This window comes from Ursus americanus, chromosome 25, assembly GCF_024610735.1.
Source record: "Ursus americanus isolate L20-20 chromosome 25, mUrsAme1.1.p, whole genome shotgun sequence".
Taxonomy (NCBI): domain Eukaryota; kingdom Metazoa; phylum Chordata; class Mammalia; order Carnivora; family Ursidae; genus Ursus; species Ursus americanus.
In genome coordinates this window covers 6508621-6522326 of record NC_142151.1, presented here as the reverse complement: position 1 = coordinate 6522326, position 13706 = coordinate 6508621, and the positions used below count along the sequence as shown (strand labels likewise).

At 47.9% G+C, this 13706-nt stretch overlaps 1 protein-coding gene across 1 annotated transcript; it reads left to right on the top strand.

The window, feature by feature from the left end:
- Positions 1 to 4361: 4361 nt before the first annotated feature.
- FGF23 (fibroblast growth factor 23) lies at positions 4362 to 12538 on the top strand. Its single transcript, XM_045781257.2, has 3 exons — positions 4362 to 4758; positions 10633 to 10736; positions 12101 to 12538. Exons 1-3 carry the CDS (start codon positions 4362 to 4364, stop codon positions 12536 to 12538), a joined length of 939 nt encoding a protein of 312 aa, XP_045637213.2.
- The last annotated feature ends 1168 nt before the right edge of the window (positions 12539 to 13706 follow it).

The following is a 13706-nucleotide window of genomic DNA, read 5'->3' as shown; positions in this document are numbered from 1 at the left end:
AGCAAATGAAAATTTGAGCAGGCCACTGAAGGGGAGCTTGGTTTCTGTGTACTAATTCCAGTGCATTTTGGGGACTCAAAGTGACGTTTTGGACGCATCAAGTGTATCCAGATTTAGTTCAGATTTTTGCCATTAGACTCCAACTTCATTTCCAAAATGTTGACTCCTGAATCCTGCTATATCCCCTTGAGTTCTGGAACCTGCTTCGTATTTGCAGAGAACTTGGGTCCCCTCCTCTCATCTCCCGTCACCTTCCACTGAGCACTTGAAGAGGTGTACATGGCTGGCTTTGCATGTGCATGGATCTTGCTACAGCTTTAGGGACATTTGATTCCGCACAGCAAGGCCACAGAAAATTATCCATTAATCAGTACAACAATAAGGGCAAATCATTATTCCCATAAGAAGTGTCCTTTAATTAAACAGAGACAGTGATTACTCTGTCATTCCTTTCATTTGATCAAGATTGAATCAGCTTTCATTCTTCTGTATCCTCAGTATAATTTAGATACATTCTTCTAAAGTAGAAGACCTTGTCTTTTTCAATACTCATCCCCCCTCTCACCCTAGAATCCCCTATGTGGGGAAGAGGCCCTCATTTGAATCGTAGCTAATTGATCAACTGTGGATTGTGATGCAGCTTGTCACAGACCTAATCTTTCCACTCAGCGGGGAGTCCACTTGTCCCTCTCCCTCTGCTCCCCCGCTCGTGTGTGCATGCTTTCTCTCAAATAAATAAATAAAATCTTTTTAAAAATAAATAAATAAATAAATAAAATCATTCCAGTAGCCTCGTGTTGCCAAGGAGTTCCCAACTAGCTCAATCTGCAACTGAGTGGAAATTTCAGCTCCACAGAGAAGAATCACCAACTGATAACAAACTGGGTACCTCTGAAGCCACCGGTAAACATGTTGGGTGGATGGATGCATGGGGGCATGGATGCATGGATGGTTCATGCACTTGGTCAGACCCATTAAGACAACATACCTGGACAGTTTGTCTTTAGTAATTTTTTCTGAGAAGTTTTATAAGACCAGAATATTAGACAGTCAGTGTTGGAAAGAGCCCCTGAGTTCATCTATTCCAATCCTTGGTCTGATTCAGGTATCTTCCTCTTCTTTTTTTTTTTTTTTTTTAATATTTATTTATTTATTTATTTGAGAGAGAGAGCAAGCACGAGAGAGAGTGGCAGAGAGAGAGGGAGAACCAGGCTGCCTGCTGAGCAGGGAGCCTGACACAGGGCTCGAGCCCAGGACCCTGGGATCATGACCTGAGCTGACAGCAGACACTTAACCAACTGAGCCACCCAGGTGCCCCAGACACAGGTATCTGCTTTACAACCTCTTGTTTCTTGAAAAGTCCTTCAGTGTCATTAACATCAAGGTGGGTTCTCCCAGGTAGCTTTGGAGGAAAGTGCAAATTTAGCCTGTACATTCAGTAGGTCTAAGGTTAGTGCTGGGGTAGTTATGGTGATTCTAATGGCAGCCAGGTTTGGAATCCACTGGTAGGGAATTCAGCCGGGAGCTGGAAGTTCTGCCATCCATGCGTGCTAACGGTCAAATCCTCTCCTCCACTCAATTTTCCCATATCTCAGTGGAAAGAATTATTCTGAGATTCTGTACTCTCTTTTGCTTTCACCAAGTGGGTAATGCTTCTTCTCCCTGCCCTGCCCACATTCTCCTCAGAAGTAAACCTACTGTCCTGGACTGTCCTCTACCTTCAGATCCAGTTGCTAGGTGTTCAGGCCTTCTTCTTGGAGGAAAATCTGGAAGTGGATTAAGTTGGCCCATCAATTCTCTAATAAGATAAGCTGAAGCAGTCAGGGAGGTCTCCCTCCAATCACCACAGGAACAAGTGAATAACCAGGTACTCTTCCTGAGACACCTGCACTGCCTTCCCACTGTGCTCTGGCAGGTGCTAGGAAGTGCCCTTCCCTGTCCATCCTATAAAGCCCCCTCAAGTCCCGCTTCCCTCAAAGCCCTCTTTGGCCACAGCATCCACCCACTGTGCTCTCATCCTCTTCTGAATGCCATTAGCATTTCTTTCTTTAAGAGATTTTATTTATATATTTGAGAGAGCGAGAGAGAAGGAGCAGGGGCAAGGGGCAGATGGAGAGGGAGAAGCAGGGTCCCCACTGAGCAGGGAGCCCAACACGGGACTCAACCCCAGGACCCTGAGATCATGACCTGAGCCAAAGGCAGATGCTTAACCGACGGAGCAACCCAGGTGTCCCTCTGTTAGCGTTTCTTACACATCCTAGGAATATAGCTCTTCTCACACAATGCTTTGTATTGAACAAGGTTTTCTTCTGCTCAGTTATAGTATAAGCCCTTCAAGGATGTTTGCTCTGCTTTTCATTCCTGGAACGCCTTCCTCCCTTCTCTCTTGCACAGAGAAGTTTCTAGATACCTGCTGATTGTTTCACAGGTACTTCCCGTCTCTACCTTTTGCAACCGGAAAAGGAAATGTGGGGTTATCAACTGGCAAATGTTCCTGGATGATTTGTGTTTCAATTCTGAATGCTACGATGTGGTACTCTATTTATGGGTCATTCTGTGACCATTATTAAAGAAGACTGTCTTATATGTCCTAGATCATCTACCTAACCTAGGGAGACAGCACCCCGTATCTTAGAGTCACAGCCTGGGTGAAGGCCTGTGTTTGCTAGAGAAACACTGGAGACTACGATGCCTTGTTGCTACTTGCACTCTCTTACCGAGTTCCTGGTTCCCATCTCTTTTGCCTTAACATGTTGTGTGGGTTTGTACATCTAGCTAAGTCCTTAGGAGGTCTAGGGACCGGACTGCCCAGATTCAAATCCAGCGTCAATCCACGTGTTGGCTGTACATCTTGGCGCACGTTACTTAAACCGTGTGCATCAGTTCCCTCATCTGTGGAAGGGAGGTAGCAGCATCTCCTCAAAGGGTTATTCCGACAATGAAATGAGTTACTACAAGTAAAGCACTTAGTGAGCTCTCAATGAGTATTAGTTGTGGCTGTGATTTTATTGGAGAAGCAGCCTAAGGAACCAAGAGACCTTGTCCTAGCTCTCCCATTTAACTGCTTTGTGACTTTGGGCATATGAATCCGTGATTGCCATTTCTTCATATATAAAATCAAAATATTAATAATGCCTGGTGTGACTCTCTCACAGGGTTGAAGTGAGATTCAAATGAACTAAAAGATGTAAAATTAGCATTCAGAAATGCTTTATGAGCTATAAAAATTGCACCAATGTAAGATAACAAATGGCATCTTTTGTCTGCACCTGTATGATTGTACATCCCATTATGCTTTGTGCAAGGATTGCTTATCATGTCTGCCTCCTCCATTAGCTTGCGACCTCCTTGAAGCAGAGATCACACCTCACTCTCTCTCTATCAACCACGATGTCTAGCCTGATGCCTGCATGCACTCAGTAAGCGGAAAATTGGGAGAGGAGCAGTCTCCTTGTGTGTATATTTTTCTGGTATGCATTGCAGTAGCTTGCTCCCCGTTGGACTGCAGGTACTGGCACTCTCACCCCACATCAAATGTAGGTTCCCAGAGGGCACACCTGTGAGCAGGGCCTGCAAGGAAGCGTCCAGTCCCAAGAGCCAGGCACCCTGGAGACACTAAGTGTGGGGACACCCTGACCTGCCCTCTCTGCCCCTGGGACCTTCCCAGGTTCTGATCCCCTGTGTTCAGCCACCAGCCTTCCCATCTTCATGAAGTGTCTGAATTAGTCTCAATGCTATTGGAGAGACCATAATACCAGTTTTGTTGCCTTTAGGCAGTCTGAACTAGGAAAACTGAGAAATCAAACCTCAAAATTTCATAAAGCAGTAGTGACCTCAAGGCCTGGTTTTCTTTCTTCCTATTTTGAAATCTTCCCAAGGTGGAAACTTTGGCTTTTGTACCTCTGTCTCCAGCTCGTATATCTTCATGAAGAGGGATCTCAGAGGGTGCCCTCCACCCCATGGGGTCCTGTATTATTTCTATACCTTCAAAACACCCACCTGGTGCTGTGCACCGAGAAAGCACCAGATACACAGTTGCTAATTGGAATTGAAAGGACGGAGAAAATCAAAATGAGTAGACTCAATGGGAGATTAATTGCACAGGAGTCTGTCAACTGCATGACTGAAGCTGGATTTTTTTATTTTTTTTCAGAACTGCTGGCTGCCTTCACATTTCCTGGTGGAAGTGGGACAGGTCAACAGACAACTCAGAGTCGTAGATAACTTTTGCCCACACATCACTCACTTTTTGGAGCACTGGCCTGAAATTGAGGGGTGTGTTTGTGTCTGGACCGACGTGCCTTCCGTGAGCCTCAAAGGGCTCTGCGTTCTCTTCCAATGGGCTGGTTACAACACAGAGGATGTGGACAGTGGAGTTTTTCCTGTTTGATGTCACACGGCTACCCTTTAAAAGTCCAAGGGGAAAAAGGAGGGAATCCAGCCTAGGATCCTCAGGCCAGATACCCACAAAGAAGAGAAGAAAGAGGCCTGCGAGGCACAGCCAGGGAGTCAGGGAGGCAGTGTCAGGTTTCAAACTCCAGCCAGCCATTCAGAGCGCTGAGATGTCCGGGACCCGCCTTGGGCTCCTGGTCTCTGTCCTGTGCTGGGTAGTCAGAGCCTATCCCAACACCTCCCCGCTGCTCGGCTCCAGCTGGGGTGGCCTGACCCACCTGTACACAGCCAGCGCCAGGAACAGCTACCACCTGCAGATCCACAAGGATGGCCATGTGGATGGCACACCCCATCAGACCATCTACAGTGAGTAGGGGCTTCATTCAGGCTGGGAAGGATGGGGAGCTTCTCTGTCCACCCACCTCCAAGGGACCTGGGGAGGCCTTGGGCTAGACCAGAGTGCTAATCCAGCCTCCTAGCTTCTTGCCCAGAATCCACTTATTTGTGTGTGTGTGTGTGTGTGTGTGTGTGTGCGTGTGCATACGCCTGTGTGTTTAAACCTGGGGAAAAGATTCTGCCACCTCCCTAATTAGCATTTACTTGTTTCTCTCAACATGAAAATTTGTCTTAACTACAATCCATCTTCCCACACTAGCAGCCACCCTCACTTTGTCCTATCCAAAGAGTCCAAAAACATACAAGGAAGTTGAGAGGGGAAAAGCCAGATAGGTCATTGACACTGATTTTGGCTCATAAACTTTGGACAAGGGTAACAATGGAGGTTATATAGAAGATTCCTGTATCAGACCAAGGATTGGAATAGATGAACTCAGGGGCTCTTTCCAACTCTGACAGTCTAATATTCTGGTCTTATAAAACTTCTCAGGAAAAATGTACTAAAGACAAGCTGTCCAGGTATGTTGTCTTGATGAGTCTGACCAAGTGCATGAACCATCCATGCATCCATCCACCCAACATGTTTACCGGTGGCTTCAGAGGTACCCAGTTTGTTATCAGTTGGTGATTCCTCTCTGTGGAGCTGAAATTTCCACTCAGTAGCAGATTGAGCTAGTTGGGAACTCCTTGGCAACACGAGGCTACTGGAATGATTGTAAAGATTAGGTCTGGAATGAGCTGGATCACAATCCATAGTTGGTCAATTGGCTACAATTCAAATGAGGGCCCCTTTGCGTGCACCCACATAGGGGATTCTGGGGTGAGAAGGGGGATGAGTATTGAAAAAGACAAGGTCTTCTACTTTAGAAGAACGTGTCAAAATTACACTGAGGATACAGAAGAATGCAAGCTGATTCAATCTAGATCAAATGAAAGGAATGACAGTAATCAGAGTCTCTGTTTAATTATAGGACACTTCTTATGGGAATAATGATTTGCAATTATTGTTGTACTAAATTAATGGATAATTTTCTGTGGCCTTGCTGTGTGAAATCTAAAGCTGTAGCAAGATCCATGCACATGCAAAGCCAGCCATGCACACCTCTTCAAGTGCTCAATGGAAGGTGACAGGAGATGAGAGGAGGGACCCAAGTTCTCTGCAAATACGAGGCAGGTTCCAGAACTCAAGGCAATATAGTAGGATTCAGGAGTCAACATTCTGGAAACGAATTTGGAGTCTAATGGCAAAAATCTGAACTAAATCTGGATACACTTGATGCATCAAAAGTGTTGCTCATTTTATTCAAGGGATGTTTAACAGAACCTCTCACTGAAAGGGTTCACAGACACGTCCTCTGGAGCATGATGGAGACAGTGTGAGTCAGCTGTGGTGAGCTGTGTGGTGTAATCCGTGGTGCTCTGCCTACAAGCAGGCAGCCTGGGTTGTAGCACTTTTCCCTCAAATATCTACCAGCATCAGGCTCAGAGGAGGCACTCATACTAGTTGGGAGTGAATTAAAATGACTGAGAAGAAGCAAAATGAATGGAACTGATTTCAGATTTTTTTTATTAAATGTTTTTTTATTATATTATGTTAGTCACCATACAGTACATCCCTGGTTTCTGATGTAAAGTTCCATGATTCATTAGTTGCGTATAACACCCAGTGTACCATGCAATACGTGCCCTCCTTACTACCCATCACCAGCCTATCCCATTCCCCACCGCCCACCCCTCTGAAGCCCTCAGTTTATTTCTCAGGGTCCATAGTCTCTCATGCTTCATTCCCCCTTCTGATTACCCCCCCCGTTTCAGATTTTTTCGATAGAAATGATTTTGTTCTGCCAGATGTAGACAGTAGCTAAGCACTGTGTCTCTAGAAATTAACACAAACCTGTGGAAGGCAACTCAGCGGGAGTCAGGGTGGGAGGAGGGAAGACTTACTTGTCCTATTTTATATCACCCTTTATAATATTCAAATCAGTCATTGTATTACCCAAATAAACGCACACACAAAAAAGTTAGCAAAAAAGGAAAGAGGAAACACTGAGGCATGTGGACAAGTAGCACAAGTAATTCAGACTGGTGGAGGATTCGCTTTTACACTGATGGAAGAAGGTGTGTGGTGTTTTTTCCCTTCTGACTAATTATACATTTCTGGCGAAATCTGGTTCATTTGATCATTGTGCTTTAGTCAATTCTTGATTAATAGTTGAGTGCTCAACCCATCTTTGGGTTGTCGGTCGTTGTGAAATTACCTCCCTGTAAGATTCTATACCCGCCTTTGGGACTCACAGCACCGATGTCAGACAGACTCTCTGACTCACCCTCCCACTCCCCACAATCCCCGCTTCACAGAAACAGCGGAAGAGATGCTAATTACCCGTGGTCAATACCACTTCTGAGTTCCTAATATTCTTCCTTCTTCCATTTTCCCTACTGGCACTTTCTTTACTTGAAGCTGAATTATCCTCGGGCTCTTTAATCTTGCAAAATATTATCTTTCTTTTGGGAAGCTCGAAGCACTTTACATCTACCAACTCGTTTATTATTTACCGGCTTGAGAATAGAACAGAGCCAATAATTTTCTAATTTTTTAAAAGATTTATTTATTTGAGAGAGAGAGAGAGAAAGAGAGAGAGATTATGGGGGGAGGGGCGGAAGAAGAGGGAAAGGGAGAGAATCCTCAAGCAGAGTCCCTGCCGAGCACGAATCCCAGGGTCCTGAGACCATGACCTGAGCTGAAATCAAGAGTTGGACACTCAACCAACTAAGCCAGATAATTTCCACTTTTTTAGCAGAGTGGAGGCAAGTGGCAATAGTAAAATTAGTAGCATTTAGAAAGTACTTTTATTGTGGATAGAAATATTATCTCATTACATCCTCAAGATGACCAAACAAGGTAAATGATTCCACCACGTGTGAAAACAAAGGTTAACTATGCTGGCACGAGGTCACCTAGAGGACACCTTGACCCCAACCCCATGCTTCTTCCGGGATCGCATGCCAGTCCATTAAGCCCACCTGGCTGCAACAGCTTGTCGCTCCAGCAGCCAGTGTTGTGCCTTCCTTCTGCCAGATTCTGTCCCTAGAACATGCGTTGCCTGGGAAAACACGCCTTCCGCACAGGCAAAGGGAGGGCAGTCTGTCTCTTCCATTTCCTGCACTTTCTCGTTGGCTCCTGTTGGTTCGGTTCAAGGCTGTGTGTCATTTGTAGCAGCTGCTCACTCTTCCCCTCCAGGCTGTTTGCTCCTGGGACCGGCCCTGGAGCCCAGGAGCACACGTGGCTCACACACTGCCCACGTGGATCCCCCAAGCACGAGGCCCGGGTGGCTGCCGAAGTCTGGGCTTGGGCTTGTCATAAATGGCAGGCCATCCCATGCTACCTAACGCCTTTCATTCGCTCAATGTTTTTTGAAAAAGGTCACTTTTCCAAGCATGATTGCACTGGATTCTGCTCGAAACCCTGTAAAGTTGGCAGCCCAGCTACTGTCATTCTCTTTACGCAGCTGAGGACCCTGAGGCTGGAATAACGACTTACCCAAGGCTACAGAGTTAGGAAGTGGCATAATTGGGACCAGAATCCAAGTCCCCTGGTTCCTGGCTCAGTGCCCCTTCCCTGACCTGTGCAGAGGCAGCATGCCTTGGGGTTCTCACGGGTTGCAACATGTATCTTGGCACTTGATTTTGTCTCCTCAGGCTGAAGATGATTTTTGTTGGAGGTGAATTACTGGGTTGTGGGAAGAGGATGTTAGAGTCACTGTCCTGAGTTTGAATCCTGCTTTAGTTTCCTTTGCACATAAATAGGGATGCTGCTACCACCCATGTTAGTACTAATAAGATTAACAAGATCACAGCTGTTTTGAGAATTTAAAATATGCAAAGTACCTGAAGTGCAACCACTCTAGAAAACCCATGACTAAGTGTAATTTTTTTCCCAGTTAGACTGAAAATTCATCAGGACAGAAACTTATTTTTTACACATCCCTTTGTTTCTCTCGGCGCTCACAGAATTAGCCGTATATTTGAGACTCATAGGCAGACCTCATTATGGGACAATTTAAATATCCTCTGCACCTCCTATACCCCACCCCATTTCCAGAAGCTTCCCTCAAGGCAAACCCTTAGCCAAACTTGGAAACAAATTAACATTTCTCCTTGGCCTTCTTGCTTTCTCTTCTTTCTGGGCTTGCTCCCACCCTCATTCTCTCTGTCCCACGTCATTCCAATTTCAGTCCATATGAAGCTCTACACTCAGCTAGTGTCTAGGTATCGTCTGCTATTCTCCTCAGAGGTCTTGGAGTCGAGCCCACACAGGCTAAAGGGGGGAGACCTAGTTGTAAGTCACCCCATGAGGCTCCCCCACTTCCTGGGCACATATGCTGGGCATTTTAAACCTCTCCATACTACATTTCTAAAATAGAAATTTAAACACCTGGGGCGCCTGGGTAGCGCAGTCGTTAAGCGTCTGCCTTCGGCTCAGGGCGTGATCCCGGCGTTCCGGGTTTGAGTCCCACATCGGGCTCCTCTGCTGGGAGCCTGCTTCTTCCTCTCCCACTCCCCTGCTGTGTTCCCTCTCTCGCTGGCTGTCTCTCTGTCACATAAATAAAATAAAATCTTTAAAAAAAAAAAAGAAAGAAATTTGAACACCTGCCAGAGGGCTGTGAGGCCAAAGGAGATGCACAGGGAAATTCTGTGGTAAGCAAACGCAAGTGACTCCAAAGACTTAAAGAAATGCTTTTTAGCAGAAAATGTCAGGTAATTAAGCAGCATTTGGGGTGGAACTCTTGCTGAATGATACTCTTGCCACAAAACAGAAAGCTTTAGACTTTAGTCCTTGGTACAATGCACTGTAGTTGTTAAAATTGCAAGTCCCCATGAGGGCAGGTAGTTATCAATCATTTAAAGTGTAGGTAGTACGTGTGGGTTTTAGGCCCTTGTTGGAGACTGGTTGTTGAGTGGGGACGCTGAAAGACCATGAGCGACTGCACTGGAGGGGACACCACCAAGCAAGAAAAGGACAAAGAGCAGCAATGAAGATCCAAGAAGAAGTTCTGTGCATCCATTGTATCTATTCAACACAGAAAAATAAACCCTCTGGTCCTAAGTAGCTCACTCGGGCAGGACTAGATAATGCAAACTTAATGCCACGTGAATGAAGGTGAATGAAATGCCAAGGTGAATGAAATGCACGCTGTAATGAAGGTCAGGGCATTAGTTCTGATTAGAGGGTTAAGGAAAGTCTTCATACAAAGTGACATCTAGCCTGGACTGGAAGGATGAGAGACTTCGATAAGGAGCAATGCAAGGGGAAGGTCAATTCTAACAGAGTTCTTGATACATAATGGGTGTTGGGTGATGGATCACTGACCACCGTACAGATACCTGGGTAGGGCATCGGGCGCTATATGCAAGCTGGACCCTTGAAGGACATCTCAGTGTAGATTTAAAAATTGCAAAGGCCCAGAAGGCTTGCAAGAATGTGATGACCACCACAAACCTTAAGAGGTATTAGCCAGGCAACAGGGGAAGTAAAGGCAGTGCAGGCAGAGAGGGAAACACGTGTCCAGCACAGGAGACGGAATGCTGGGAGTTCAGAGTGCTGCGTACAGACAAGAGGAGAGAGTAGGAGGCAAATGGGGGACGGGGTCAGGGGTGGGAGTTTGGAGGGGAGAATCAGAAGAAATGAAGCTGAACAAGTAGGTAGAAGGGAGGGTGAAGTGAAATCATCAGCGCCCTTAAAATCAATCGAGGGAGGTTTCAAAGAGGTGGGTTTTCGGGAAGCGCCCAAACGCAGGAGCTGGATGTGCAGCCAGTTTTTGACCTGGGTGGTTTTCTCCGTAGGTGCCCTGATGATCAGGTCAGAGGATGCCGGCTTTGTGGTGATAACAGGTGTGATGAGTAGGCGATACCTCTGTATGGACCTCAGAGGCAACATCTTTGGATCTGTGAGTTTCTTTTTTGTCCTGGTCCCATTTAAAGATAGTTCATTTCTTCACCAGAGCATAAAATCTTAATAAAGATTCCCCTGGCAGTGGTTGGTGCTGTTTTCACTGAGTGATTCGGTCAATCTAAGTAGTAGAGGCTCAGGTTTACACAGCTGGGGCTTGAACCCATGTCATCCGGTTCTGGAGCCCAGGCTCTCAGCCTCTAGCCTGCCTGCCTCTGGGCACCCATTTGTGTATCTACACAGCAGCTTTAGTGAGAAGCCATCAGTGTCTTCCGGATTCTTTTACTAGACCGTCTTGACCTTGGGCAGGTCCCCTTACTTCTCTCCACTTCACTTTCCTCACCTGGCTCTCCCTCCAGTTAAAGATTTCTCATGAATGATCTCTGCCCCAGCTGTGTTCGTTGGTCATTCAGGCTGGTAAGCAAAGGATGTCCCAGACCACAGGTTGCAGGCATATTCCAAAGGATTTTGAGATCATACAGTGGTAGGACTGCTCATCTCAGGAGCCTCTTACCCCAGACAGACCCACCAGAAATACCATGACAGCAGTGACTTCCTGCTTGGCCTGCTGCTGTGTCCCAGCACCGACAACAGTATCCGGCCACAAGCAGGCAACTCTCCATGGAACAAACGTAGGCATTAAATTAAAATATCTATTGACTGCATTTAGGCATATAGATATTCCTCATCTGTAAAAACACTCCGTGGAGTTCGAGGATTAACTGAAACAACATGTGAAGGTCCTAGTACTGGATAAAACCCAGTACTAGTTAGTGGCAGAGTGAGGGCTCAAACCTAGTCAGTCATCTGTTGCTGGAGTTCCCGGCAATAAATCCCAAACGGTATTATCTCTGAGTGTGAGTACCCTCATTTATGTCTGACCCTACAAACCCCATCTGCCCACCACCACCACCACCCTTTCTCCAGGCAAGGAGACAGACCCAAGCCAACTTTCAGCCAAAGGCAGAGATGGGAAGGACCGGGTTGCGCTGAAGTTAGCCCTCCCTCCAGAAACTGGATACAAGTGCTGCCTGCCTGGCCAGCCTAGCCGAGCCAGCCCCTAAAGGGCAGGCGGGGGGCTCCAGGCAAGGGGCTTTGGGGGCCGGCCGGCTGCTCCCTGCAAGTCCCAACCCCGCTAACTACTTGGGCAACTTGGAGAGCGCTGGTCAGATCACTCCCTCAAGAAGGGAGCCAGGGGTTAGGGACGACCCCCTGATAGAGTCCAGGAGGGTGAAGCCAGGTCCAGCACCGCCCACCCCACCCCCACCCCCACCCCCACCTCGGAGGGGCTGGCGGGGGTCCGGGGACGGGGCACGGGGCCAGGGGTCGGCAGAGCGCTCACCCCACCGCTCTCCCTTTCAGCACCTCTTCAGCCCGGAGAGCTGCAGGTTCCGACAGCGGACGCTGGAAAACGGCTACGACGTGTACCACTCCCCGCAGCACCGCTTCCTCGTCAGCCTGGGCCAGGCCAAGAGGACCTTCCTGCCAGGGACCAACCCGCCGCCCTACTCCCAGTTCCTGTCCCGGAGGAACGAGATCCCCCTCATCCACTTCAACACCCCCAGGCCAAGGCGGCACACGCGCAGCGCCGAGGACACGGAGCGCGACCCACTGAACGTGCTGAAGCCCAGGCCCCGCATGACCCCCGCCCCGGCCTCCTGCTCCCAGGAGCTCCCTAGCGCCGAGGACAACAGTGTGGTGGCCAGCGACCCGTTAGGGGTACTCAGAGGCAACCGGGTGAACGCGCACGCCGGGGGGATGGGCGTGGACAGGTGCCGCCCCTTCCCCAAGTTCATCTAGGGAAACCAAAAAGGAATCCTTCCCCAGCAGTCTATACTGTCTTCAGGGGTACCTGCGACCTCCACAGTCCAGGGAAAGGGAAGGTGGGGGTGAAGGGGGCAGTTAGTGGCTTCTCCCCATCCACCAAGAGGTCCCCCGAGAATGTACCTTTGAGGCCTGAGTCATGGCATTTCCACCGCCTTCCCTGTCCCACCTATACCACCTTCTGAACTTTGAAGCCCAGAAAGATAAACTAGAAGTTTCGCCTTCATTAAGAAGAGAGGGATTCCCTCCTCGACCTCCCATCCCCCAACCACCCCAAGCAGTTTCTCTTTCCCATGCCTCTCTTCTTCATCAGTCTAGCATTAAAAACCTAGCAATGGCTTAGCGAGTTCACCAGTTTGAAGGTGAAGGGAAGAGCCAACACCAGTAGCGTCCACTGCTCCTTACGCTTTTGTCACCTGCCTGGACCCTGTCGGCATTTGAGTCTGCAACCTTGACTGGGGCATTAATAGCTGACCTAGGCAAACTGATAAAAGTCCTAATCTCAAGGCTTCGCTCTTCCTTGAGCATCTCCGGAGAAGAGCTGTCAGAAAGATTGGTAGTAGTTCGGTCCAAACAGAACTAGAATGCTCAGACAACTGAGGCTAGAAATCAAACTAGAAAATTCAACCGCCCTGTGGGGTGGACCGCCCTTGCCATGCTCTCTCCCTTTCTACGCAGCCAGAGCCGGAGGGCTGAGAATGAGCCTGCCTGTTCCCAAGCGGTCCATGACATAACCTTGTCTACGGGCCCCACCTCGGGCTTTAGTGAATTTGGCTGGAGGAAGAGCTTTGGCATCGGCTCATGAAAATCTCCTCTGCTAGGAGATGGAAATAAAATTTTAAAAATGGAAATAAATTAAAATGCCCCTTGGGGGCATCTGATGAAGCCTACTTCCGGGCTGAGTAGTACCGCATTCAGGATGAATTACGCAACTGTCACAGGGAGGGAGTCTTGAGACAATGCGACTGCTCTGGGTTCAGTTTTCTGTGGACTGGCAGATTGTGTCCTTCTGTCTAAGTGAAGTGGCATCAAGGACTCAGGGGAAAAGAAGTCCAATAATCAGGGACCAAAGTGTAGCAACTACCCAAAGACAATGCTGTCAGCTCTTTACTACGCTCTCCTCACTGCTCAGTAGCACTGGCTA